Source organism: Pyrenophora tritici-repentis, chromosome 9 (assembly GCF_003171515.1).
Source record: "Pyrenophora tritici-repentis strain M4 chromosome 9, whole genome shotgun sequence".
Taxonomy (NCBI): Eukaryota; Fungi; Ascomycota; class Dothideomycetes; order Pleosporales; family Pleosporaceae; genus Pyrenophora; species Pyrenophora tritici-repentis.
The window spans coordinates 336,997-364,900 of record NC_089398.1 but is presented as its reverse complement, the minus strand read 5'-3'; the positions used below and the strand labels follow the sequence as shown (position 1 = coordinate 364,900).

The 27,904-nt window shown below is 51.1% G+C and overlaps 9 protein-coding genes across 9 annotated transcripts; 4 read left to right on the top strand and 5 right to left on the bottom strand.

Annotated features, from left to right (window-relative positions):
- Window positions 1-1,230: 1,230 nt before the first annotated feature.
- PtrM4_145100 (Secreted and surface protein containing fasciclin repeat) lies at window positions 1,231-2,445 on the bottom strand (the record flags this gene model as incomplete). The annotated part of the gene is made up of 3 exons (XM_066109793.1): window positions 1,231-1,308; window positions 1,393-1,944; window positions 1,993-2,445. The coding sequence occupies 3 exons, from the start codon at window positions 2,443-2,445 to the stop codon at window positions 1,231-1,233; spliced, it is 1,083 nt and encodes a 360-aa protein (XP_065959776.1).
- A 3,668-nt stretch (window positions 2,446-6,113) lies between these two features.
- Window positions 6,114-6,458, top strand: PtrM4_145090 (uncharacterized protein; the record flags this gene model as incomplete). The annotated part of the gene is made up of 3 exons (XM_066109792.1): window positions 6,114-6,120; window positions 6,177-6,389; window positions 6,448-6,458. The coding sequence occupies 3 exons, from the start codon at window positions 6,114-6,116 to the stop codon at window positions 6,456-6,458; spliced, it is 231 nt and encodes a 76-aa protein (XP_065959775.1).
- A 3,431-nt stretch (window positions 6,459-9,889) lies between these two features.
- On the bottom strand, window positions 9,890-11,010 carry PtrM4_145080 (PcaH, Protocatechuate 3,4-dioxygenase beta subunit; the record flags this gene model as incomplete). Its single annotated transcript, XM_001942148.1, has 3 exons — window positions 9,890-10,163; window positions 10,218-10,702; window positions 10,762-11,010. The coding sequence occupies 3 exons, from the start codon at window positions 11,008-11,010 to the stop codon at window positions 9,890-9,892; spliced, it is 1,008 nt and encodes a 335-aa protein (XP_001942183.1).
- A 985-nt stretch (window positions 11,011-11,995) lies between these two features.
- Window positions 11,996-12,402, bottom strand: PtrM4_145070 (DUF1014 domain containing protein; the record flags this gene model as incomplete). Its single annotated transcript, XM_001942149.2, has 3 exons — window positions 11,996-12,034; window positions 12,085-12,152; window positions 12,267-12,402. The coding sequence occupies 3 exons, from the start codon at window positions 12,400-12,402 to the stop codon at window positions 11,996-11,998; spliced, it is 243 nt and encodes an 80-aa protein (XP_001942184.1).
- Window positions 12,403-14,367: 1,965 nt separating this feature from the next.
- PtrM4_145060 (uncharacterized protein) lies at window positions 14,368-15,557 on the top strand (the record flags this gene model as incomplete). Its single annotated transcript, XM_001942151.1, has 2 exons — window positions 14,368-14,998; window positions 15,049-15,557. The coding sequence occupies 2 exons, from the start codon at window positions 14,368-14,370 to the stop codon at window positions 15,555-15,557; spliced, it is 1,140 nt and encodes a 379-aa protein (XP_001942186.1).
- Window positions 15,558-17,247: 1,690 nt separating this feature from the next.
- Window positions 17,248-18,559, bottom strand: PtrM4_145050 (RNA-binding protein (RRM domain); the record flags this gene model as incomplete). The annotated part of the gene is made up of 5 exons (XM_066109791.1): window positions 17,248-17,851; window positions 17,901-17,977; window positions 18,113-18,273; window positions 18,324-18,329; window positions 18,379-18,559. 5 exons carry the CDS (start codon window positions 18,557-18,559, stop codon window positions 17,248-17,250), a joined length of 1,029 nt encoding a protein of 342 aa, XP_065959774.1.
- Window positions 18,560-19,403: 844 nt separating this feature from the next.
- On the bottom strand, window positions 19,404-21,346 carry PtrM4_145040 (electron transfer flavoprotein-ubiquinone oxidoreductase; the record flags this gene model as incomplete). The annotated part of the gene is made up of 2 exons (XM_001942153.2): window positions 19,404-19,503; window positions 19,551-21,346. The coding sequence occupies 2 exons, from the start codon at window positions 21,344-21,346 to the stop codon at window positions 19,404-19,406; spliced, it is 1,896 nt and encodes a 631-aa protein (XP_001942188.1).
- A 1,468-nt stretch (window positions 21,347-22,814) lies between these two features.
- On the top strand, window positions 22,815-26,450 carry PtrM4_145030 (uncharacterized protein; the record flags this gene model as incomplete). Its single annotated transcript, XM_066109790.1, has 3 exons — window positions 22,815-23,382; window positions 23,578-24,395; window positions 25,983-26,450. The coding sequence occupies 3 exons, from the start codon at window positions 22,815-22,817 to the stop codon at window positions 26,448-26,450; spliced, it is 1,854 nt and encodes a 617-aa protein (XP_065959773.1).
- Window positions 26,451-26,729: 279 nt separating this feature from the next.
- Window positions 26,730-27,818, top strand: PtrM4_145020 (uncharacterized protein; the record flags this gene model as incomplete). Its single annotated transcript, XM_066109789.1, has 1 exon — window positions 26,730-27,818. The coding sequence occupies one exon, from the start codon at window positions 26,730-26,732 to the stop codon at window positions 27,816-27,818; it is 1,089 nt and encodes a 362-aa protein (XP_065959772.1).
- Window positions 27,819-27,904: the final 86 nt, after the last annotated feature.

The window sequence follows — 27,904 nt, the reverse complement described above, 5'->3', positions numbered from 1 at the left end:
TTCCTCGGCTTCCTTCTTTGCTTCAGCCTCATTCTTGGCGGTCTTGTTGGTCGGACCGGTCTGGTCGGACCGGTCCTTATGTAAGCACCTGGTCTGGTCTGGTCTGTACCCTCAGACCAGACCAGACCAGACCATTCCGATCACTGGGTTGAGGCCATCCCAAATGTGTATTGCTGTTGCCTGGAAGAGCGAAGTTGGTGTGTATGCTACAATGCGGCACGGTGGAGGGGTAATATCTACCCTACGTGACGTCAGGAGGACTTCCGCTAATCGTGGTGGCTGAGACTTCGCTTGTTGGATTTCTACGTTCGGTGATTCGTTTCAGTAGCTGACTACTGCGAGATTTCGGTACGATAATCACTCGCGGCAGGATCGAAGCTCAGAGACTGGAAGCTAACGAACCTCCCCTTCAATCACCGTCTATGGCTAGCCATGTACTATGTGTTTTTCTTGTTATCGCCTGTATTCAATCGACTCATGCGGTGGAAATTCTGGCTGACTGTATGGCTTGACAGTTGACAGTTGGGAAGACGAGACTTGGCTAGGTAGACTGTTACTTGGTGCATACGATTAGGAGACTAGCAATAGTTAATAGGTATTCCTCAAGTTCCCAAGATCTCCATGAACCCCAAGAAACTCACATTTGCTTTGCGCGATTATTCTATCCTTGTATGTTCTGCACCACACTAGTACTAACTCCTAGCTCCCAGTATCCTAAAAATACCAAATTGACAGCCCTGTACCGGTACTGTAGACCTAGAAGCACACATGCGCTAATACACATTAGGCAGCCCCTGGTCGTTCCAGCTTTCCACCACGGGAGATACTGCAACTTGCGTTTCGGATGAAAGGGTGTGGGTCCTGAGAGTGTGCTTTGTGTTGGAGATACTATTTGCGATTGCTGCTCGTGTGTATGTGTTGCAGGGTTGTGGGTGCACGATGGGTAACACCATGTACCTGCAAACTGAGTTCATCAGCATAGATGCTTTCTTGCATAGAAGAATATACTGCGAAACATTCCACAACTTCATTTGTCACGCAATTCTGTACCACTTGGAACAAAGGTTGCAATATAATTGAAGCACGACTTCATTCAACACGTGATTTCGTACGACTGAACAAAACAAATTCATATAATCTCGTCAAAAACGTCGCAATTTACATTACATTACCCCAACCCATCTCATCATGAAAACATGGAACATTCATTCCGTTTGTGGTATCAACATCTTACAAAAGGTAAACAGCAGCGGCGCCAAACAGCGCACCCACACCAACAGCGCCCTTGACCGCAGCGTTGGTGGTAGCCTGAGGAGGACCGGAGCTAGTCGGGTTGGCGGCAGCACCACCAGCACCACCAGCACCAGATCCAGATCCAGGAGCCAAGCCAACAGTGGGTGTAGGTTGGCCAGAGGTGAATGGGGCGTCGGAGACGGGAGTAGCACCCTCGAAGGCAGGGTCGCCCTCATCGGCATCAGGGGAGGCAATGGTAGCGTTGTTGGGGTTGAGCACCTCGTCAATGACGTGCACGACACCGTTGCCAATGAGGACATCGGTCATGATAACGCGAGCATCGTTGACAAAGACATCGTCGTCGTCAATGGTGATGGTGAGTTCAGCGCCGTTGACGGTCTTGAGCTTGGTGCCGTTTGTGAGACCGGCGCTGTAGCCGACAGTGCCGGCGACGACGTGGTAGGTTAGGATACTAGTGAGTTGCTCGGTGGTGAGATTAGGAAGGGCAGAGCCAATGTTCTTGAAAGCATCGTTGTTGGGCGCGAAGATGGTGACGTCTGGGGTGGTGTTTACGGTGTCGACGAGGTTGGCGCGGACAAGGGCGCCGCGGAGGGAGGTTAGACCTCCGGCGGTGAGGGCATCGCTGGCAGCGGGTGGGATAGAGAGAACAGTGTCGATGATGTGGATTACACCGCCGGAGAACCTTACGTCCTGGGTGGGTTAGTAAGGGTAAGGGTCGGTTATAATTGGTATGCTTACAGCTGTGGTAACGGTTGAGTTCATACCCAGACCGCTGTAGAAGACAACTTTGTCATCCTCCTCCTCAACCTCTACACGCTGGCCGCCGGTGACATTGGCGTACGAAGTATTTGTCAATAGAGTTGGGACGAAAACACTGTCCTCTGTGATGGCGGTGGAAGCAAATGTTCCGTTCAAGACATGGTATGTCAGAAGAGCAGAGAGAAGGCCTGGGTTGGCAGTAAGGGCACCCAGGGTAGCATTGTTGACCTTTGCGAAAGCAGCGTTGGAGGGAGCAAGAAGAGTAATGTTCTGGAGGCTGCTCAACGTCGTGAGAATACTCGCTGGGACGAGTCCTGCCAGTGTGGAGAGCTCGCTGGCAGCACCAGTAAGAGCGGTTACAAGGTCAGGAGCGGCGTTGTTCTGGGCAACAGCAAGACCCGCAAGGGCGAGGGCGGAGAGCGGCTTGACCATTATGGCTTGACGATCAGATTAATGGTACTGAGATTGAACTGTAGGAGTGAAAGCAAAGCAAAGATTGTCTTGTAGATGAGAGACAACAAGAAGGGGAGGGAGACAGGTTAATAAGTACATCAGACGAAGTCAAAACACTGCCACAAAACAAGACTCTTACCCGCATCGTCTAAGCTGTAGCTTTGCCGTGCTACCCAAGCACCATAATGGACAAGACCTACGCCACCCGGCGAGAATTGACCATGATCCATGCCGGCCCAATAGTAATGCAAGCACATGTAGCCATGGTAATTTCTAGAGCGCAAAGCTTACGCCAACGCAACATCGCCTAATAGCATCATGGAAGAAGCTTGCCAAGCAGATCACGCAAGGAGCTATGACAAAGATGAAGCTCCAAGACACGTCCATCATGGCGTACGACATGGAGCTAGTGCGTCTCCGCATACGTCCTACCTGCAGGCGGAGTAATTCAATCAAGGCGCCAATGTGAACATCTTTGTTCTCCCAGCACTTGCTCTTTGGGCGCATTTCTCGGACAGCGTAACTCATCGGCCAAACTTCGAACCATATCTATGACGTGTATCCGAAGCACAGGGCAGCAAAAAAATAAGCCTCAACCCCATCTCAGTCTTGAACCACATCCGGGGCGGTGATGGGGAAAAAAGACGACAAAAAAGTGAGATCTAGTATACATCCAGGGACCTGCGCCGGTTGATCCGAAAGCAGTTGTGGGGAAGAAGGCGCTAGCTAGCTTGGCCCACGACACCATCACCTAATCTGGTCTGGGGTCTAAGATCTTGGGCGCCTACACCCAAGACGCTGTTTCTGGAGACATTCGACGTGTGCATCGAGCAAGTTTCTAGTGGATCGAATGCCTGGGGTAAGTGCGGCTGGGGTGTCGTGGTGCGCGGCCTCTGCGTTTGCCCAGCACAGCCTCGTTGTACTTTGCACGTGTTTCGGCGTGTTTTGTACGGCAGATGACGACGCAGCTAGAGGTATCATGACGGGGGGTCTTTGTTCGGAGTATTACAACTTGGTTGTACGTTCTGCAGACCGCTTGGATAACAGCCATACCCAGCATAACTCTCTCAAACACCACCTCATCAATCTCACAAACAAACAAGCGCCGTCATCTCACCTCATCCAAACTCAAAATTCCCGTCTCATCGGAGGCTCGTCCCATCCTCTCCAACCCAAGGCCCCGACACCTCAGATAAGCCCCCGAAGTCCACCCGACCCACCTAACGGCGAATTCTCACCGGCTCCAGAACACACAGCATATCAAGCACAGTAACAGCACAGCCAAACGCCCTGCCTACCCCGTAGGTACCCAGAAGAACTAACAGCGCCACGCAACAAAAACGACAACAGCCCGTCGTCCATCCAAGCGAGAGAGACACACCCCCTCGTACTCGGCTAATCCAACATCCTTGCTTCATTTTCCCTGACCATCGGCTGCCGCTCAGGTACACGACAACAGCCAAGGGACATAAATTCCGGCTTTTGTTCTCGGGGCATTTCCAAGACCACTGCAACATGTTTGGATCAAGTGTTAATGTATTATGTAAGTCTACCAAACTAGTAACCTTGAATGGAGTAGCAATGTACTCCGGTGGTCCGTGCCTCATATGCTTCACATGATCATGTGACAGCAATCACGTGTCGAATGAAGCCTTTACTCAATTGAAACTCAACCGTTGTTCTCAACTTAACAAAAACATCTTCAATATTTACTACCTAGAGCTCAACTACGTAAGTGTTGCTGTTCAACTTCGGATGATGTTTGCGGTACGTACATACATGTAGGGACAGACGTTAGTTACCCCTTCACGGAACCGTATGATCAGACACAAGTCATCAGCAATTCAGCATCACCAAACCCCCTTCAGGGTCACTCTTTTCCATTGGTGTACAACTCAATGCCGCGATTATAAGTAAATTAAGGTTGAATGCAACGAATTGCGCCAAGGCTTCAGTCGACACGTGATCTATAGCTTGCACGCTAAGAACAACATTGATCAGGATTACCCCTTCCTTAACAAGAAACGTTACTGACACGTTGCTGACGACCCCCGTAAGCCTAAAGCGTCGATAGTGCCGCCCAAAATCGGATAGTTCCGACAATCTGTGTGACATCGTATGTATTAGTATAGGCACGTCCTCATCGGGAAAAATGCGACACTTGGAAGAGATTTAGACCTGTGCGTTTGGAAAGATGTCGCTTTTTTCCGATGATAGTGTGCAGGAGCTACACCAAATCGGATGTATCGACAATCTTGGTTGCTGACAAGTCTTGGAGTTTCAGCTATCTTGGCGCAGATTTTAGGCATAAGCAAAGGGGCACTCTTGGGACGTTTTGACAGAACAGAACAGTCGAAATGGGCTATCTGGGCCTGTTTTGGAGACCTTGGGCATGGAAAAATGGGCGATTTTTGACCCTAGGCTTGCAAAACTAGGGAGTTTGAATTTTTTGGAAGATACTCAGAATGAGTCAACAAAAGAGAGGCCCATGTTGAGACCTTGAGAATAGGAAAATGGGTGGTCTTGGCCTATTTTTGGGCTATCTTGACTAGACTCCGCAACAATCAATTCAATCCGGTCACTCTCCTAGACCCACTTACCTATCTAGGTAGGGCTTAAACTCCTATAGGTAACTACTAGGCTTAAAGCGGTAATCAATCAATCCAATCTGAACCTTCTAGGACCCACTTAATTGATTGTTGCGGACTGTGATCTTGACAACACCCGGAGCTGGAGATTGTATCATTCGATGTCATCGAAATCCTCCAGGTCAAACATCTTATCTACACCGCGAAACGAAGCAGGAGATGGGCATCTTTTGGAACTTTGTTAGCAAGTCAGGCTTACGATACACTCGTTTTTGGAATATCTCCCATATTAATCCGGTGGCACGATAATTGCCGGTTACGTCAATTTCTTGGGCTTATGGGGATGGTCGTCAACGTCTCTCTTCCCTGACTAGCTGGTACCTCTGCAAGCGCTATGCCGCACGTCTAGTGTTGATGCTTCACACGACTTTACAAAGACGACTGCACACATTCATACACTTAAAACTTGTGCATTGAATCACGTGTCGAATGAAGCCTTGGTACACTTGCTTTGACCTTGCTTCTTAACCTTGCTTGTCATCATTGCTGCTCATCCTTGCTTCTCACCTCAATATGTACATCTGTGTTAGCCTGACCTTTATGATCTTTACATCTTTGTCATTGCATTTGAGCGCAGATTGGTAGGCGGCTGCCTTCCCAAATACAGAGTCAATTCTTGAGACATAGAAATGGTCACTTGAAACCCCCCGAAAGTCATCGTAACCTAGATGCCAACTAACTAACGATCAGTTGGGTCATAGCAGCTTATTGAAGATCAACGAGATTCGGTGATGATCACGAAGCATCGAATCTGACAGATACACCGAGCATGCAGTGTAACATCAGCGCACACAAACAAAAATAAAGCTTTCCATTGCCATTCCAGGCCGTCACATTGTTCATGTCGCCGAATTATTTAAACCCAGCTCCAGAACAGCGAAAGTTTTGCATCATCAAGAACCAACTTCCTCCTATTCATCACCCGCACTACAGAACCTTCCGTTCTCCTATACCAGCGATTCTCTTTCCATTGAGTGTCATACATCTACATCGATCACTATGAAGCGTATGTCCACCTCTCGCGTAGCATACATGTCCACGTGTCAACTAACAACCACCTAGTCCTCACTCTCTCGCTTGCCTTGAGCGTTTTCTCCATCGTATACGCCCATAGTCCGAAGCAAATCCAGGTGGTCAAGCGTTCCGAAGAGATAGCTAAGAGTCCCACCTCGCCAAATTGGAGTTCTCTTAAGAGGCGCTGGAACTGTGCTAGATGCGGCTTTACCGATTGTCCTCGGGACCACAAATGTTGTCACTGTCCCATCTGCTATCCTTGTATGTACAAGTTTATTTTAGTTGAGTCGTTGACGTGCTTCGCTAACGGTAATAACAGGCGATGGGTAATAGATCACACGGGTTTTCATGCCGATGGCCCCTCTCCGCCGCTCCAGCGGTCTGGCGATGTAAGACAGAATAACCCGCCTCTGGGCTCTTGACGCCAATGGAAGCAAGAGTCGATGAGATAATTGGTATGGGTTTGGATACCAGACGTGGTGCCCGGTTGCTATATGTGTGGAGTAGATGAAGCATTAGATCAATTCGATCTTAATCCAAAACATCCACGATATATATGCATAGACCGATCGTGGATGGAAAAAGAGTAACTCCGAGGCCGACAATATCTACTTAGCAGTCTAAGAGCATACCGTTGAACTTCCGAAAGATAGGAGTAAAAATACTCGGTAGAGCCCTATTAAAATCCTGTAATTGAAAGCGTGTTCTAAGTTTTTGAAAACCTGTATACTTCGTCTTCGTGGCTACCCCTGCGATCCAAGCTTACAACATCACCTCTATCCCACTCTCTTCCTTCTTCTTCATCCATGCATACATTCCAGATCCAATGTTGATAGATGGTACTAGCCCAGGTCCGTGCTGCGTGCCACCAGCCGATCAGCTGACTGTGTCCATCAATGGTAATACGGGTTTATTGTAGAACCCGGCTGGCGGAAACTCGAAATTTATCGACTTTATATTTTTGCAGTACAGAAAACTTCTTCGTGGTATCTTGAAAATCAAAATCTAACCATTAGATCTGAGAATACACCCCATCTTATTATTATTATTATATTTCCATTAGAGTCCTGTATCAGTCGGTGACTATGTAGGACTTTGGCTAAGCCGTTCTATGTATGATGGTCGTTGTGGAGTTTCTATGGGTCTTGTACAATTTGGGTGGTGTTTTGCGTACTCCAATTTCAGAGCTAGTCTTCCATTGGCGCGGGTGCTAAAGAGCAGTGTGGTGAATAGAAAGAGATGTAGCAGCGGGCTCTTTTAGATAAGGAAATATTGTTTTTGTAGTTTTATACAGTGTCTGTCTGTTCGGTGGTTTGCCCAAGGTGCCATTTTCTCGTGCCAATCCTAGTACTTGCAATAAAGGCTAGAGTAGCTTTGATGCCTGTCTTTGTTTGGAGGAGGAGTGGGAGGGTGATGGGTCTGTGTGGTATTGCTTCTTTGAGTGTATTTCGATGTGTTTTGTACTGTTTGCAATCTAGAAGTAGATGCTGTGGTGTTTGTGGTTTGTACACCCCATCTTAGAAAAACATCAAAAGCACATCGTATAGGAAAACTGCGAAGCGTGACACCAGAAATCGCCTAGAGAAACTGTCACTTCCTTCATATCATCTCAGAAAGCATTCCTATTCCTATCCCATTTCTACCCCTACCCTAAACCCTCCCCCTAAACATCCTCCCAAACCCCGATCCCACCACTTTCGCCTTCGCCTCTTTACTCCTACTCCTCTCCCTCAATACCCTCTTCTCCTTCACCCTCCCCCCATCTCCCCCCCTCTCCACCTTCTCCACCTTCTCCTCCCCCACCCTCTTCCTCCTTACCGCACCCTCTACACCCATAGACGAAGAGGAAGTCAGCGTATCACTCCTCTTCCTCAGTCTGCGGGGAGAATTAGATGATGTGCGTGTGGAGATGGGTTTAGGTGATGAAGAAGTGCGTTTGCGTCGTTTTTCTTCTGTTTGGTCGGTTGGTGGTGTTGTTATGCGGCGTCGGCGTGTGGTGGGTGGGCTGGGGGTGTGTGGTCTTGTTGTTTGTGGGTGGGTTGGTGGTGGTGGTGGTGGTGGTGGGATGGATTTTGTGTAGTAGTGGGTGATGTTTTGGGGGAGGTGCGGGTTGGAGAAGGAAGATGATGCTGTACTCCTCCTCTCCATCTCCTCTAGCGTGTCGATGGATGTTTTCTCCATTGCACTGGAGGTAACGACACTCATTCTTTCCATCTCTTGTAGTTGTTCAATAGATACTCGCACTTCCTCCCTATCCTCATCTGCCTCTATCCCGTCCATGTCCATGTCCACCTCCTCCCTCCTCTGCCCCTCCATCATCCCCTTAACCCCCACACCCCCCTCCCTCATCCTCTGCCCATCCACCTCACTTCTCTCAGCAGCATAAACATCAATCAACCTCTCCACCTCCTTCCTCTTCGCATCCGAGCTCGCCAGCCTCACCACCTCCAGCACAAGCAGGAAAGTAGCAATGTAAGAGATGAAGAAGCCTGTTTTTGCCCAGAAGGTTGGGGAGAAGAGGAAGGAGAGGAAGTGGAGGGGGGTTAGGATGGTTAGGAGTGTCATTGTGGTTGGTTGGTAGGCGGGTAGGTCGGTGGGGATTTTGGGAACTTCGGGTTGTATGTGGGTGGATGGGTGGGTATGTGTGTTGAGGGCTACGCGCTACGCGACGATGATTGCAGTTGCAGTTGCGGGTGCGGGTGCGGGTGCGAATACGAGGGATGCGGAGATAAGTGACCTATCCAGCCAGCCCAGCCAGTGACCTATCCAGTGACCTATCCGGTCCAGCCCCCTGCCAGAAACCCGTCTTTTCACTTTCCCTCTTCTCTTTTTTCCCCTCAAAGCCTAGTGTCCAGTGTCCAGTGTTCAGTTCGCAGAGACCCCCAAGAAAACGCGTTCCTCAAACCTCGTGGAAAACGTCAAGTGAAAAATATGCGACCGGCGCCTCAAAATCAAATCGAATCAAAAGAACGAGGGATAATGATGTTATACAGCGTCCGTCGTAGTCTTACACACACATGTAATACATACATACATACCCCTCATCGAACCAACCAAAAAAGTGCAAAAAGGCAACAAGACCCAGTCCTTGCAAAATCCTGGGCAACACCCCTCATCTTTAACCAAACCCAACTCAGCCCCCCCCCCCCCCCCCCCCATCACCCATACCCCTCTGTCGTCCGCGCGCCTCCGCCTCGAAGCTTGCCCCCGAGGCTTGTCCCCGAAGCCTGGGGTCGTAAACTGAGACACTCTACCTTCCTACTCAGCCCACCATAATCAGTCTGTCGCAAACCATCCCCATAACACCCCACCTTCAGCGCGTTCAGCCGCTCAGTAACGAGAAGCTCACAGCATGTGAAACCAACACGTCTGTTTCAAACCCAGGTTCCCTTGTATTACGGTTTCATGTTTGCGCTAAGAAGAGGGGAGTAAGCGGGTAACTAAGCGGAAGCGTAAGCGCCGAAGAGCTGGGGTTGTGCTGATAGGGAAGGTGGGGGGTAGTTATTGTTATTTTAGGATATAGGTAGATGAGTGCAGTGGTGTCGGTGTCCGGTGATGGGTTGCGTTGTTGATGGGAGGTTTGGTCAGGGGTCAGGGATGTATGTAGTTGCAGGTGGTTTGGCCACGGTGGGGTAAGTAGGGTGCGGGGCACGCAATCGCAACAGGAAGCGTTCGTATCGCAAAGTCATGTATACCATACTTACATAGTTACACACTTACTACGACAAAGCTAATCACCCCTTCATATTCTCCCATCTAATCTAATCCACATCCGGAACCGGTAACCCATTAACAATAATCATACCCTCCCTTCCCAACGATCTCATCGCCTTGACCGCCTCATCATGGCGCAACTTCTTCGTCTCCTCATCCGTCACAAGCACAAAGTCGTATTTCAATAACTTTGTTCCCTCGGCTACATCGTATTTCCTCGCTTGTTCTTGCGACACAGTCTCGAGGGCTACGATTAGACTTTCTTTTACGCCAAAGACGGCATCCGAGGTTTCGTAGTCGGAGCCACGGACGTAGAGTGCGCTGTGAGGCAGGCGTGTTAGTAAGGTGCGGGTTAGGGACGAGGTGAAAACATACGTGACTAAATTATCAAACCCACTCTTCTCAAACATAAAATGCATATGGCTAGGTCTCCAACAATGCCGGCCCAGCCTCTCCAACAATTTCCCCACAGGCCCATCATTAGGAATAGGATACGGCACGGGAACAATCCCCTTGAACCAAAACACGCCGTCGTCATTACTTGAAATCACTGCTCTGCCGTCTGCTTTGTCGCCGCGCGTCTCGTACTGCACGTCGTATTTGCCGTGGGAATCTGTTTCCCAGACATCGACTTTGACGCCTGGTACGGGCTGCCCGGATGTTGTCTTGACGGTGCAGAGAACGAGGAGGGGCTCGCCGTCTGGGTCGGCGGATATGTTTGCACCTGGGGCTGAGGAGGGGGCGTCGTGTGTGTGGAAGGGACCGAGGACTGTGCCTTCGGTGCTGGAGGCGGGTTTGGGGTGGTCGATTGAGTCGACGAGGAGGGAGAGGCCGACGATGTCTGAGAGGAGGATGAATTCCTGGGGTAGTTTGTTAGTATGGCTATCCTTTCTTCTTCATCTTTAGTAGAAAGACGTACCTGTCGCACATCCGTACATATCTGCCCTACTTGTGTGAGGAACTGTATACCAGCCATCCACTCATCAAAACTCAATCGTGTCTCGCGGGCAAAGTCATGGAGGTGCGACACCAGACGCTCCATGACGTATTTCAGTCGCGGGTCGGCACATTGCGAGTTGATGCGATGTACATTCTCGGTAATGTTCTCAATGGTGAGGTCCTTGAGTACGGGCACCGTGGATGCATCTGCGCTCTTGGGGGGTGCCATTGTGCTGCAGATGTAGTCGAATAGAAAATGTGCGTATTAAGTGAGATACAATTCACGAAAGATCACACAGAGACCGCGACAAGAGAATTGAAAGAAGAGAGGAGATTACGACAAACCTCACCAACAAAAGGGTATACTACATTCAAGCTAAGTCGTCATCCCACTGCTACCCACAAACTCACCACAAAAGTCCGTGTGAGCCCCGCTGACCATTTCGCGAAGCTCATAGGTCGAGTCGTGGTAGCGGCAGCCTTCACAGGGTGGAGTGTGATGATGTCGGAGGGGGGCTTCGGTACTGGATGCGGGGCAGCGAACTGGCTTACCAACAGCTTACCTGTACACTTACGCGCAGCTGATAAGTAGCGGCGCTGCCGATGAAGGCCGACACAACAACAGCATTCAAGAATGGAATACATCATCTTGTGTTGCCTTGTCATATCGTCACTGGTGCCGTGCCTTCATCTCGTTGGTGATCAGATTAGGATTGCGACTATTTCCTAGTGGTGTCACCGCGTTTGACCTCGGGAGTTCCCATGGACTAACAGACGTTAGACCGTGACGTATGAGAGACCTGCGCAATACTTTCGCCATATCAAAAGCGAGTCAAGACCTATAAGGTAACATGTCGGTGACACAACGCGTTCATCCGGACTTGTGTGTGACCTGCAATTAGCCTACGGCGTGGGCATGACGGGTAATGCACTGCAGCTGTAATACCTGCACTAGTCGTGATTTGACGTTTTAAATTAATTCTTCCATATTGTAACAGAATCGTATCACTAACTACTACAAGTCCTATGCGCCATGATTACTGCCGCCCAAACGCCGGAACCGTCGTATAACACATGGCAGAAGGGTGAGTGATGAACAAGAAAAGAAATGGAGCTTCCTCATGCCATATCGCATGTTTCCGTCCGTCGGATATTTCTTCATCATCCAATGAACAATGGTTGGGTGTGAAGATGTGTGTTGGCTATTGCGGTCATCAAGCGCTGTTCTTGGGGTTCTCTGGCGATGCCTTCCACTGTATCGGGTTAGCCATTGCGCGAATTGAAGTGCGCTGATATGTCGTACCTTCTTGCCGAGCTCCTGCTGTTGCTCCTTAAAGGTGAGGTCCTTGTACTCGTCGCGATGAGCCTTGACTGGTGGTGATGGTCAGCGTCCTTCATTTCCGGATAGCGCACAAGTCGTGTTGCGCCCAAGCGACAAACGCGTGCGAATCACGCGACAAGACGCGTCAAACGTTGCAGACTTACAGTATGCTTGCATCCTGATCATGGCATTCTTTGCGTTGTTCTTCTTGCCGACGCGGCCGAGCTTCGCAGGCGCCTTCTTGACACCAGCGCCGTTGGCGGCCTTTGGGGTGTTGGTCTTTGTAGTTGTGGCAGCCATTGTGTCTGGAGGGATGCCGAATTAGTTTTTTTGGGGGGATGGACAATGTTTGTGAGTTATCGACAGTTGAATTGACGATGAGACGACGTTGTTGTAGTGTTGGTGAGGGGAGAGTGAACGGAGGTTTATTGACAGGAGCGCGCCAGAAGCACGCTAAGCCATGCTTAGCTTCGTATATACCTTTTTTATAGTTCTGGTAGCCTGACCAGGTAATTGTACGACAATTATCTATGGGTCCACGCAATTGGCGCATGTTTTGTCCCTGGACCCCGTTGCAATCTATGCATCTGATAGCTTCTATAAGCGAGGCTGCATCCCCACGAGCGCATGTTGAAGTTGAAAGAAGGCATGCTGAAGATGCTCCAGTTGAATGACGACATGTCACCCCTCATCGACTTACTGTACTTCGTACCTGGTATTCACCAAGCCACCGACATCGGTCCTTTTCAGTGATGATCCATGTACATGCGGAGGCGATATCAGACTGGTAGTTCCCAACGCGATCAAGACCACGACGCTGGTCTCTTCCTCGCGACTACGGGATTTGTCTAGTCTTGGAAAGAGCTTCAAGCTACTTCCATATGAGCACTTGGGATCCGCTCCTGACCGAGGCATCACAATAGCAATGCGGGCAACAGAGTATATTAGGTCTAGCTTCCAGAGCCCCTATGAGGATTCCCTAGTCTTTTCCGGCCGTCTGACGATACCGCGCGTCCTGTGATCCGGCATTCGCACTTCCTGTATTCATCACCGGTCTGTCGATGGCGCGCGAGGCAAAACTAAAGTTCCGCCGCCGTCCGCTCGGTCGCTCCGTGAGGCTCGGGGCACGTGGTCTTGCTTTTCCGCGGGCTCTTCCGCCTATAATCGGCATTTCGTGGGCGCATGCGCGGCAGACGTAGAGGAGGAGGTCGTAGATAAGCAGCGCTGCCCATGGGCCGATGGATATAAGCCCTAGAAAGAGCTGGACGACTATGAGAATGCCGGACAGTATGGCAGAGTCGAAATGAAACTTACGAATGCGCGTGCGATCCAAGTTTCGAATACTGCAAAACTCTCCGGTAGAAATGGGATGGAGAGGAAACCCATGGCGGGGTGGTGTGATGCCGAAATCCGCACTGCCACAAAGGATGACGGTATGCAAGATTGGTAGGAAGACGAGAAACGAGCAAGCAATTGGCAGGTTAACAATGTTTAACCTTTCAACAACGACTGACAGCAAATACTAGTTCAGAACCAAAGTGCGATGTTGAAGTTTAGCGGACGGAATGACCGTCATCACAGCGCCGCGACGCTCCAAGTGGGCCGTGGGCTGGAGCTTCCCCAGCTTCGTCCTAGCACCACCGCGACCATTGCGCGGGCATCATGCACACACCCCTCAACACCAACCACTAACCATCACATGCAGCTTACGCCTCAGCCTTGTATGTGAGGCTGTACTGTGCTGGAGCGTCTGATTGGATGTCAATTAGCCATCTTCTACGCGAACCCAATGGCACATGTCCGACATGCTGCACAACCTCCACACCCGAGAGGGAGACGGCGTAAGGCTTGATAGCCCCTCCGTCGTGGCACGCTCCAAGCACAAACTCTCTTTTCTTTTCGTCAAAAACAAGCCAATGACCTGAAAATTCGTTGAAAATCCTCCGTGATCCGTTATACCCCTCAGCCCTTGACCGGCGGCCTCCCATGGTACTAGCGCTTGGCCTCCACGTGCAAACGGTTGCCTGGTCCATCCCACCCTGACAACTCAGTGAAGTCCTACAGCCTTGTCAGACTCTTGTCGCAGCTGACGGCCGCAAATTCACGTCTTCCCTTTCATCTTCACCGCAGTGTCTCACCGTTCCTCCCGAAAGGTGTCGCTGGTACGGTTCACCGGGAGTCTCAGCACTTCTTCTGGAGACGTGAGACGGCCCGGCGCCTACTTCAAAAGCTGGTCGTGCTGCATCTTCTCTACCACCATTCAACATGGACGACCTCTCATTCCTCGACGAAGGCTGCGAGCGATACCAGGTCGAGGCGACCCTAAAGGTAGCACTCCCTGGCGGCCAAGTCTGCCACATCTCAGATCGCATCAACACGTTCATGTTCGTCGAGTCGTGTCCATTGCTCTACATTGCCTTTGAAGATTGCCCCTACGGCCGCCTTCAAGCCAGCATCGAGGCCACATCCACGACGGCTGCCATCTCCCTCCTCCGCTACTGCTATACCCGTACCTACTTCCACCCCGACCCAGAGTTCGAGCCGATAGCGTTACTGCCTGATGTGGAGACGTACAAGATTGCAGAAGACTTTGATGTTGATCAACTGCGACGCATGGCCCAAGGCAGTCTCTCTTCCAATTTGGAAATGGCCATGTATCAACATGTCCCCCCGCAAGACCTATTCGACACCATCCGCTTTGTATATCACCACTATACCAGCGTAAACGTAGGCAGAGACCATTGGCTACTCAGCACACTCCTCAACTACTGCATCTCCGTCTTCGCACAGTACGATCTTGAGCACGACCCAGAGTTCCGCATGCTCCTCGAAGAACTCCCAAAGTTCAGACAAGACTTGTGTGTGGAAAACATGCGCCGTGGATTCGGAGATGAATGTAAGTAGATTCCAGCACGTTTTGTGTAGTTCCAAAGCTGACCTCACAAGGCGCATCCAACATCATACAGTTGAGCTATACTACGCAAGGACCTAACCCCAACATCCTACCCACCGTTCTCGCATCCAGAGATCTACCCCAAGACATGATGTCCGACTCCATTCCTGATATACCCATGGAGACACACGACAGTGCTCCAGCGTCTAGCATGCAAAGCCCCGAGAAGCTGCTGACGCTCAGTACCTCCGACGCCACACATGACCAGCCAGTCGAAGAAAACATGATCGACTCCGTCATCGACTTCACCACATCTTCGCTTCCCCTTCGCCCTGCGCGCAGCACACAGCTCCCCACCATCTTCGACACAGAATGTGAGTCCTCGGAAGATGATGACCATGGCTTTACACTGGTATGTCGGCCTAAAGTACATTTCATGGCACATCCTACAGAAGATCCAATGTCCAGTCCGGAAATCATCGCTACTCCTGTGTTTGATGTGCTGGCTGCAAGTGGTACTCCTTACCCCGGCGACGACGACGAATGGGAGATGTTGGGGTAGGATTCTCTCGTCATACCATAGGCCCAGCTCTTTCACCGCTGCCTTCCTCAGCATCTCATCTCATTTGTCAATGATGGGATAAGGGGGATCAAAGCAGCGAGCAGCCACTACACGAAGCTCGCTTACACAAGACGAATATGTACAATCTTCCCCACGGGTTACCTTTCCCTTTCTTTCTTTCTTTCTTTCTTGCATATAGGGTATGAACGGTGTATCTAGCGTCATGTCATGAAATCTTTCTGCATACATACATACATAAATACATATATACATATCGCTCGCTGAGAATTTCCACACATGGTAGTTTATTCACAAAGATGTTTTTCATTTCTGCCACGTGACTAGTGCAAGGCAAGGAAAGCCCATGGACGTCGAGCGTTGAACGTCAGATCTGTGGTTTACAATAGAAGACCATAATCGACTTTCTCAAACAATGCATAAAGCGTTAATGTGAAAAATGTTTCTTTCACGCATCACGTACATGTGTAACTAACAAGTTGAGTGAAATTCGATTCAAGTTTTTACTCTTATTCGTTCCTTTCCTACTTACCCCTCACCCACACCCTTACCCTTACCCTTACCCTCACTCAGAAAACCTTTCTCTCTGTCTACTCCTAGTCTTCTTGTTAGTCCACCACACCATCTTCATTCCCCACCCCACAACCTCCACCTTTATCACACCCACCCATCCAGCCTTGTTGTATAGTACACACCAAGCCTATCTACCTACCTACCAACACATACACATACACATACACAAACACAGACACATATACGACATCCACACACGCACGCAAACAACCGAGTTTCATTCGCGTGTGGAAAGAAATACTGTAATACTCTCTATTCCACGGTGATTATTCCTTCTAAACCTCTGGGTAAACGTACACGTACGTCCCTCCCGTGCAGGAGCTAGCTAGGCGTAGATGTAGATGTAGATGTAGCGAGTTTTGTGTCGGGGGTTTTCGTGCTGTGGTGTGTGTACGTGTGTCCATGTCCAGATACGTACAACGTCACTCAACGCACAAACAAACAAGTGACTGACCAGACATGTTTTAGGCCAGCAAAAAAGTCTAGGATAGTCGTAGTAAATACCATGGATTTCACATATGCCTAGATTACCATAACCACATCCACACCCACTTCCATCCAGATACTCGTATAGAGGAAAAGAATAAACAAAGAAAAAGCGACTTTTCATGTTTACAAAGATCCAGGCCCTTCCACACAGGTTTAATGGTGGAAAAAGCTGTCCTTCGACCCCACGCCATCCTCTCTCATGACCAAACATGATCGCATATCGCATATGCAACGGAAACCCCAGCCCATCCAAGAACAAATACGGAAGACCCGGGATAAAACACAGTAAGGAACATAAAAACACACATGAGCAGTCTCGTTTAAGTTTTCATACTGCGGCCTTCGGACATCCGCAATCCACAGGCTGTTATAAATTCCTCGCGTAAACCATGTCCTGCAGATAATAAAAGTCCTCGAAAAAGGGCAATGATGCTTCTAAGCAAAACAAAAACATGATTTCTCAGAGCATTATTTTTCTTTTTGTTTTTGGCTAACTGGGGTCAGCGCACATCCATCCCGGAGTAACAAGGCAAAATGAAGAAGCCGAATGGTATCTCGACATACGGATGCTGCTGCTGCTGCTACCACATCACTCATGTTCGCTGTAATCCTAGTATCGGCCGCGAGGCGGGTAGTCTGCTGCGGGAGCGTCGTAAGGAGGACGGCCTCCTGGACTACGAGGACGAGCACCACGTGGGGAGGGCGGTCGTCCTCCATCGTATGGGCGTCCATGACCGTTCATGTAGGGGTCATCGTAGCGACGAGGTGGAGGTCCGGCCCTAGTATCATAAGGATCGTCAGGGTAACGCGCGCGCGGTGGGCCATACTCATCAGGTATGCGACCACGAGGAGGCGAGCGTCCATATCCTCCATCACGCCTATCATAGAACTCGCGAGGAGGTGTGCGTCGGCGGTAGTCGTCACGGCGAGGGCTGTAGCCACGAGGGGGGCCGCGACGGTCGTAGTAGTCGTCGTACGGCGCAGGTGGGTAACCACCTCCACGTCGGCCCATGGGCGAGCGGGATCGGTATCTGTCTCGGCCGCGGTCATCAGGTCCACCAGGGCCTCCATAAGGAGCCCTAGGCTTGAACGGAGGTGGTGGGGGAGGATCAGACACGTCTTGGACACACGTGACCTCCTGGCCCTTGAACTCACGGCGGTCAAGCTTTTCGACTGCAGCCTTGAGGTCGGCGGCTGTTTCGTACTCGACAAATCTGCCAGACGTTAGTACTGCACGGGTGCGTCCCAGCATGCTTCACTAACCCAGTGCCATCACGCTCGCGGCCAACCTCGGAGTAGACAACGTCCAATCCAGACTGGCGGGCAAAGTCTTTTAGGTCCTATACATTCCAAGTTAGGCGAGGTCCAAATCCAGAGTGTACAACGGGAACGCGGAAACAAAGCCATTTTGGTCCATGAACGGTACACTGGCCCTAGTTGGGAACGGAGGAAATCCAAAGTACGGGGTGTCTAACCTGCCAGCTAGTCTCCACCGGAAGATTCGCAATTCTCATCCGGTATGGAGTCCGCCTAGGACGCGGGGGGACGCGCTCGTGGGGAGTAAAGTTCTCGTTGCGAGCACGAGAGCCACGGGCAAACTGGACGATGAGACGCTCACCCATGAAGTCGGAACCATCTACGAAAGTTAGAGGGGCGTTGCTACAATATGCAGATGTTCTCACGTACGGAAAGCTGAATCAAAGTTAGCGCGCGCTCATCTAACACTCTCAATGACGCTTACCTGGAACAACGTCACGAGCGTCCATGGCATCCTTGTACTCGATGAAGCCAAAGCCGTTCATGAGCTTGATCTCAGTGATCTCACCAGTGCCATGGGTCTGGAAGTGGCCCTCGACGTCTGCCTTTGTGGCATTACGGGGAAGGTTGCCTAGGTATAGGCGCGTGGACGATACCTCGGTCATAATGGGGGCTATAACGGTAGAGTTTTGTCCTAACGATAGCCTAGTCTGGAGAGAATCGTGAGCACATGTCCACGAGTGAGCGCCCAGCCAGCGCAGGAGTGCGCATAGTGCCTGGCAGAAATGGAAAGGCTCCGTTTAAGACGCGACACGAGGAAACCAGTGTCCAACGACATGCGCAAATACAGGAACCAGATAAACGCGCAAGGAGTGGCCAGGGAATACAATACAGGCGGCTAGTCGTACCTTGGAGATGGAGTCGGGCGCTGGAAGCAGAGTGGCCGTGAAGAACCTGAGAGCTCCAGAACCTGGAAGGAGCCGGGAAAGTGCAACTGTCGTGGTCGCACGCTTGGGGCCGGGGGAGGGAAATTAGTAGATCCAGTGTCGCGCAATATTTCGCAAATGGATATGAGGGCCGAGCAACTATTGATGTAATAGGTGTCGGCGGTGTTGTTGGGCGAAGAGTGACGAACGGGCGGAGATGAAGTTCGCCCAACGCCTCATAGCTCAATCCCTTGGCAAACCCTGGGCACGGACATCACGTGCCTGGTAATACTTGTTTGCCCCACGAGGCGACCAGTGAGAGACAGTAGCAGTGAGAGTGAGGGGTGGGAGACGAACTAGTGGTCTGGACTGGATGTGCAATAGCTTCATTACTGTGCGAACCGGCATATCCATCAATTGTGTCCAAGGCGTGGTCTTACCAATACCCGGGTAAAGGCATTTGGGCATCAACGATTTGTTAGCGTTACTATACACTTGCTCAGGATCCTTTTAATGTACATGTGCCCAACTGCCTTTTTTCTATCCAGAACAGATTCAAGTAATGACAGTGACTTATCCACATTTACGTAAGCACGTACTTGGGTCCCTCGCCACCCTGTGGTGTCTGCCAGTTGATGTCCTGATCGGGTACCTTGATATCACACGTCTTGCAGTGAACACAGCTATTCACAGTCAGCTCAGATCCACCAAGGGAATGTGCCGGACTTACTTCTGAGCGTTGATTTGGAACCGGACGCCCAACTCCTTGCTCTCGTCCTCGACATATTCATACACGCCTGCAGGACAGAATCGGTTCTCAACACCCTTGTACTTGGGCCACTCTTGCTGGGCATGAGCGTCGTAGTCCTTGACTTGGAGATGACAGGGTTGATCTTCTTCGTGATTGGTGCCACTTCGGCTGACGCTTGTCAGGATGTCAAAGCTAATCTTGCCGTCCGGCTTGGGGTACTCGATCTTGGGACATTCGTCTGCGGTCTTGGTCGCTGCATGGTCAGGTTTGCCATGCTTCAGCGTCCAAGGCGCTTTGCCTCGGAGGACGTACGCTTCCAGCCCAGAGTACATGATGCCTCCGTAGATGCCGAGCGGAGTGTGGAAAGACGGGCGCATGTTTCGCACAGTCTTCAGTTCTGACCAGATGGATGATTTGCGCATCTTGTCCTCATAGTCAAACAGGAATACATCGCCGCCGTCGGTGTTGGCTTGTAGGGCATCCCAGGTCGCTTCGGCTGCCAACATGCCGGATCTCATAGCGTTGTGTGTGCCCTTGATCTTCGGAAGGTTAAGTAGTCCTGCAGCATCACCGAGTAGAGCGCCGCCAGGGAAGGCTAATTTCGGGATAGACTGGAAGCCGCCCTCAATCAGTGTCCTCGCACCATACGAGATGCACTTGCCACCTTCCAAGACATCCTTGTAGTATGGGTGGTGTTTCATCTTCTGGAATTCGCCATACGGTGCTAACCACGGGTTCGGGTAGTCGAGCCCTACTACTAAACCAATACTAACCAAGTTGTCGCCAAAGTGGTACATCCAACCGCCGCCATAAGTGTCCTTGGGTAGGGGGTATCCCATTGAGTGAACGACAAGTCCAGACTTGAACTTCTCCGGCTGCACCTCCCAGACTTCCTTGATGCCAAGACCGTATGTTTGGTGCTGGCTATCCCGCCTCAGGTCGTACTTTTTGATGATTTGCTTGGACAAACTACCGTGACAGCCCTCACCCAGCAATGTGACGCGCGCGTAGAACTCCATGCCTCGCTCGAATGATTCCTTTGCCTTGCCCTCGCGTGATATGCCGAGATCATTGGTGGCTACACCTTTTACAGCTCCGTCCGCGTTGTATAGGACCTCCGACGCAGCAAATCCAGGATAAACCTCGACGCCTGCCTCTTCGGCGCGCTCACCGAGCCACTTGACCATTTGGTTCAAGCTTATGATGTAGTTTCCGTGGTTGTTCATCTGGGGCGGCTTGGGCAGAGGAATGGCCTTGTTCTTCGTCATGAAGAACATGTGGTCTTCCTTTGCAGGCGTAATATCGGCAAAGCGGTTGAGGTTGTCCTCTGATCTCCAGTCGGGCAACAGCTCATCGAGCGCAGAAGGCTCAATGACATTTCCCGACACGATATGGTCGCCCAATTCGCCCGCCTTCTCCAATACCAATACCCTAAAGTCCTCGTTGCCCGCGGCCGTCGCAATCTGTTTCAGCTTGATGGCGGCAGAGAGACCGGCTGGACCTCCACCCACAATAAGCACGTCAACCTCATCAGATTCACGCTCTATTGACTTGGGATCGAATGTGTCGTCTACGGCGGCGAGGCGTGTGCGTGGTGTGGTGGAAAGAGGTCGTCTTTGTCTTTGGTCGGCAATTCGGACTGTGGGGTGACCGAGCGCGGACAATCGTGAACTTCTCAATGCAGCGCATGAAAATGACCTTGCCGATATGCCGGTGGATCGTAGCGTTGGGAGCAACCGTCGTGTTACCGACGCGGACACTGTTCTGGAGGCCATGCTTGTGGAGAGGCAAAGAAGCGTGCGAAATGCAAAGCCGGGAGACTACAATTTTCCCGACGATCGTCTAGTTATGAGTGCGACAGACCACACACTGCTCGATGACTCCAGCAGTGCTCAATCGTGTCTCATATGCCAAAGAGATGGCTTCATTATTCCCCATTCTTGGTTAGGGCTCGATATGACGAAGTCCAAAAAGTTGCAGCCGAGGCTAGAGGCTAGGAGCGGATCATCATTACCGCGGCTGTCATTGGTCAGCGACGCCTTGACTCCTTCACACCTGTCAACGTCCATGTCGCATCTGTCAAAGCCCGCACCCGGCACGTGCCGGCTTCCTTCAGCCCGAGGCTGTGGCTCAACGATGGCTACCATGCCTAGCTTTTACCTGGATCCAGGATACACAACCAAATGCCTCTAAACGAAACCGCTACAAGGTGTAGCGCCTGAATGGAGGGTTCAGCAGGCGCCCACTTCGACCTTCTGCGGGGCTTCCACCACAACTCTGGACTTTTCCTTCTATGCGGCCATGTCGTGCGATGCTGGACTTTAACTTTTATGCCAGTCCGAAGGTCGTCCAAAGCAATGCAACGATATTCGGTCATGTTTCGCATCTCCCCTTGGTGCTTCACAGCCAGCCAAGCTAGACGCCAGCATGCAGTACAGTAGCAGCGATACGGCCCTTCGCCAGCGTCTTTACACGTACGGTTTGTATTCGCTCACTCCTAGGAGAATATGCCCAAGTTGTCGAGCCCCAGGTCCACTAGGCATATCGGCCCGCATGAAACCCGTATAGGTTCAACTCCTTATACTGGCGAACCTCAGGTTTACACCAAACTTATGCGTTTAGGGAAGCCTTTCTCCCCGGACCCTCATGCAACAAGCTTTCAAACAAGCTACTGTTTAGATCTCAGCCACAAGGTGGCCCTGACGACGACTAAGCTTGCGTCACCGTTGGCCTCGCCAGCTCTATCCACTACACAATGCGTTTGATCCGAACACAGCCCCATGCCTTATTTCATGCCCAGAAATGCCCAGACTGATCTACCGCTGTCAAGCAAGACAAGCTTTTTCTCGTCATGGGTAATCCAGATGTCGGCTATCGATGCTATACCCTTTACGCCTGGCCCGATCAAGGTATCCTCCAACAGGGCGTGTATGAGGTTGACGGCAACGAACCACGGTCCATTAGCAAGCGCGGCTTGGACCAATCTACCTCAACCTTTTTCAGGCGTTCTGGTAGTCACATCCAGGCGCAATGGTGAGCGACACAAGGTAAACTTTGTATATAAACCGAGCTCGTCACCTTGGTAGAACGGCACACTTGGCTTTCATTTCTGTCACATTCATCCCTTGTGCAGAGCACCCATTTGTTTACTCACTTTCCACTTTCCACTTTCCAGAGCTGTGCTCATTCCACGTTTGACACACCTCGATTCATTCCTTCAACCATCGTTTCCACTCGATCACTATGAAGTACTCCATCTCTTTCCTCACGCTGCTTTCAGCCTCCTTCGTTGGAGCAGCCCCGGTAGCTTTCCCAGGCAACGAACCAGTGCTCACGCCTCGCGCCAGCAGTGTCGGTCTGCCTCGATTCGGCGAGCAGGCCCTAAAGTCGCGTGGTGCGCTTTTAGCCGTACGCAGCGATGTTAAAGCTGCCCTTGAAAGTGCCAAAGAAGGCGCCCAGAACGCCAACCAACGCGCCGCCCGACGAGCCGCTCTTGACCTGCAACTTGGTCCGCCAAGATTCGATGATTCCTCTTCCATTCAAAATAGGAACGCTGTCGTCCAAGATGCCGCTGCTGCCACTCCTGAGACCCCTGCCGCCGCTCCTGCTGCCGAAGCACCTGCTGCGGAGGCACCTGCTGCGGAGGCACCTGCTGCGGAGGCACCTGCTGCGGAGGCACCTGCTGCGGAGGCACCTGCTGCGGAGGCACCTGCTGCGGAGGCTCCTGCTGCTGCGGATCCTGCTGCCACACCCCCTGCTGTTGTTGCCCCTGCCGCGGGTAATGAAACCGCAGAAGCAGGTGCCGGCGCGGGTAAAGCCAATAAGGAGGGCATGAAGCACGGTAAGGGAAAGGGCAAGAAGCATGGCAAGAAGCACGGCAAGAAGCATGGCAAGGGCAAGGGCAAGCAGGACGACGCTGCTGCTGGAGGTGCTGCTAATGGTACTGCACCAGCTGTTCCTGCTGCGGGAGCCGAAGAGGGAGCAGGAGCTGCTGAAGGAGCCGGAGAGGGAGCCGGAAAGGAAGCCGGAGAAGGAGCAGGAGCTGCTGAAGGAGCTGGAAAAGAAGCCGGTGCTGCTGCAGGAGCCGGAGAGGGAGCTGGAGCTGAAGCTGGAAAGGAAGCAGGAGCTGGAAAGGAAGCCGGTGCTGCTGAAGGAGCTGGAAAAGAAGCCGGTGCTGCTGCAGGAGCCGGAGAGGGAGCTGGAGCTGAAGCTGGAAAGGAAGCTGGAGCCGGAAAGGAAGCCGGTGCTGCTGAAGGAGCTGGAAAAGAAGCCGGTGCTGCTGCAGGAGCCGGAGAGGGAGCTGGAGCTGAAGCTGGAAAGGAAGCTGGAGCCGGAAAGGAAGCAGGAGCTGCTGAAGGAGCTGGAAAAGAAGCCGGTGCTGCTGCAGGAGAGGGAGCTGGAGCTGAAGCTGGAAAGGAAGCAGGAGCTGGAAAGGAAGCCGGTGCTGCTGCAGGACACGCCGACAATGCTGCTGCTGCCAACGGCATGGGCATGGGCAAGGGCAAGGACGCAAAAGAAGCTCCCGCCGCTGCTGAACCTGCCACTGCTGCTGCCCCCGCACATGCTGCACGGTCTATTGAGGACGATGAAGAGACTGTCGACATCGAGACCCGCTCTCCCAAGGGCAAGGGTAAGGGCAAGGCTGCCGCTCCAGCTGCCCCGGTTGCCACTGCACCTGCTGCACCCGCTGCACCCGCTGCTCCTATTGAAAACATTGCCCCTGCAGCTGCACGCTCTATCGACATCGAGACCCGCTCTCCAAAGGGCAAAGGCAAGGGCAAGGCTGCCGCTCCAGCTGCCCCGGCTGCTGCACCCGCTGCCCCTGTTGAAAACGCTGCCCCTGCAGCTGCACGCTCTATCGATATCGAGACCCGCTCTCCAAAGGGCAAGGGCAAGGGCAAGGGCAAGGCTGCCGCTCCGGCTGCTGCACCCGCCGCCGCCGCCCCTGCACCTGCTGCCGCCGCTGCTGCTAAGAGAAACGCTTTTGCTTTCAAAGCTTGATTGAATAGACAGAGATTACCTGTCATGATATTACACGCACCAGCAGCATGGGCTGAAAAGAGAATTTGTGTTTAGTGTAAAATTGCTCACAAAAACTGTTAGTACTTATATAGCTGGACAGCCAGCCGCATACTGGTGTTGTGTAATTTAAAAAAATTACTCCGTATCTTATCTCCCTCTTTGAGTTTTCGCATGAAGGTTCTGTGACTTGTTTACAATGTTGGTCTGTGTCATGTTGGAATTGATATCCACGGTTTACTACTACCCCTGATGTGGTTGATCTGATCACATGAATTAGTAAAAGTTACGCGTAGATAATTTAGCGGCGATATAATATATCTGTCCTGTGACAACTACAGTAGGTGTTTTCTCTGCATCTGCGCAACGGGATGCGCATCCCTGGCAACTACAGGGGTGGTTATGATGTCCGCAAAGAGGGCGGGTTGCGGAGTTGGTGTAGGCTCTGCGCTGGGGAAAGAGGTTGGAAGAGAAGGCGGGAGGCCATACGGCAACGATGAGTTTTGCGATGTTGAGGACATGGAAAGATTGGTGGGTTTAGGGCGCGATGATGGGGGTCGGGTTGAGTTTGGTGGGCCAAAGGGTGGACTAAACCGCTGTTGCGGTTGCGGGGCATTCGCCCGATCCGGACGGGGTCCCTACTGTACGTCCCCACCTCTTCCTAGATCATGTCTTCACGCCAACGACTTTCAACACACCTTCACCCGCATAAAACTTCGCCATCCATTTCGAAGCCTTGTATTCATAAGAGCTTGGTTCGGACGGATACCCTCGTTGCAATGGCGAATTTACACTCTAATGAGGTGAAGATTGCTTATCGGCAGCATAAAGGTGAGCTGATCCAAACTTCACCTAAAGGCGGCCCTCCAACAGCACTGCAAGATGACTACACCGGATATTCATAGAAGTATAGGGACCCTGTAGCTTATACGTAGGCTTCAGTGCCTATATCCTCCTCTTGTATTCTGATATGCCATGCTAGGGTATCTGCCATGCGACAATAAAATTGACACATACCAGATGATACCGAACACATAGCAGCCCTGGCTCGCTGATAGCGCAAGAAAATGCGGTCTCTCTGTTCGCCCAGGGCCGCGCCCGACGAGACCAAAAGACAAGAGACGATCTTACCTCGTCCAAATATCTGACTTCATACCTATGGCAAAAGCCATTACCAAAAGTCGAGCCTCTCTCGAGATACCAAGTCATTTGAAAAAAAGATTCAGCTGCGCTATCGAGGCGCGTGAAGCTGTATCTGGAGGGGCTACTACTGCTAACGGCGATGGGACAAGTGACGTCAGACATCAGTACTTTATCAATATCCTTAAGGATGCTTTTGATATTCTCTGGCCTTTTGCCCCCACTCAACCCCTGAACGCACAGGTTCTTTAGGGTATACCTAGGACGGAAAAAACCGCATCAGAAGCTAAGCAATTTGCGAACCGCTTTTCCTATCTCACTGTCGAAGAATCTTCACAGACAGATGACACTAATAATGCGAGCAAGAAATCGCCAGCCGCACCCAAGGTTGTGATTGAGAGATCCCAAGCTGAGATTGAAGAAGAGTTCTTCTTCGCCATCGAACTTCTTCTCAAAGAACTTCAAGACATACGCGGACTCCTGAACAACATATGGGAAGACTACAAGAAAGGAACCCTGGACCTTATAGTCTCGTCTCTCATGACAAACACTGCAATCGACCTTGTCAGGCAGGTTGAGCAAGCATTCGAAACTACATTGCAGCGCCCGGCACGGTTCCCCACAAACTTATTTCCAGTCTGGACACTGCCCGCTCTTCGTTACCACAGTCCGCAACAATCAATTAAGTGGGTCCTAGAAGGTTCAGATTGGATTGATTGATTACCGCTTTAAGCCTAGTAGTTACCTATAGGAGTTTAAGCCCTACCTAGATAGGTAAGTGGGTCTAGGAGAGTGACCGGATTGAATTGATTGTTGCGGAGTCTACGTTACTGCGCAAACTACGCACCTTTCGCCACAGCCACCTCGTCTGAGATAGAAGACTTTGTAAACACCTCCTCAGGTAGTACCCTGGGCTTTAGCATGGCAGGGTGCGACTTTACTTTTTACCCAGTGTTTACGAGCCTTAAGAGTTTTCCTTATCACATCAAAAGAGGCGAAATGTACCCAGAGATTTCGCTACGGAAACTCGGTACGGACCCATTACTCGAAGGTTTAGGCCAAACTATCGAATTGGCTTTGACATATCGGTTAAGCTTCATGACTTACGTCTCTGACCAGTGGACATATGACGAGGTCACACGCGGTATGGAATATGTTATCCGGAGCAAAACGATACCTATCTGGGTGACCTTTGGCGTCCAGGTCCTGTTAGATATCGGAAAATTCCTCGGAAATTCCATGAGCAGACCTTTCAGTGAATTATGCGAGTGTGCACCTTACTATACCAGTAGAGACCAACCACTCCAGCGACCATTCACAAATGGGGCTTCCGAGACAGCGGGCAACGAAGAGATGTTGGAGACGTTGGAGATGCTAAGAGATTCCATCTACCGAGCCTGTCAACGAGACCCATGGTACAAGACACTCAGCTCGGAACCAAGAGTGATGGAAAACTCGATTTTGGCTCGTGTGGTGACGGAGGAATTCTTTTTCTACAAGCGTCAGCCTATAATCTGTGGACTAATGAAATATCGAGTCTACGCTGAAGTCACTGTGGATCAAATCGATCGAGAAAACAAAGAGAGGGACATGTTTGCACTGGCGTATATCTATAAAGCCGCTCGGATCCTAGATTCTTCCACACCAACCTGGCTCGACATGGAATTTGCCCTTTACCGCCAAGATCCGAAAAGGATATTTTGCGGCAAACCGGAAACCTTGGGAACTATAGAGAAAACCTTTTTCCTAGTGGGGGGTAGCTCTGCTGTTAACAGCGCCAGAAATGGTCGTGGAAACAAGCCGAATCTCAACAACATTCGAAACTTCGAGAGGCCGAACTCTTTTTTGATAACTACACTGTATCAGCGACTCAACCAAACCGGTCTACCTAGGGACAGCAATATCAACGAATCAACTGATACCGTCGTACGATCTATCATACAAGGTATGAACAATGAGAGAAATCAGAAGCAATTTATTCGGCAGATGAACATGCCGAAGAACTTCAATCTCTCCAACTTGCAGCAATTGCAAAGTTTGTCCAATGATCCACGTCCAGTGGAAGTGCTCAGCGCCCTTATAAATTAGCTTAATGCTGACCAGGTTGACCTGTACTTTGACTGGAAGAAGTTCAAGCGGCAGTGCACGGAAATATGGACAGACATCCTCCAAGC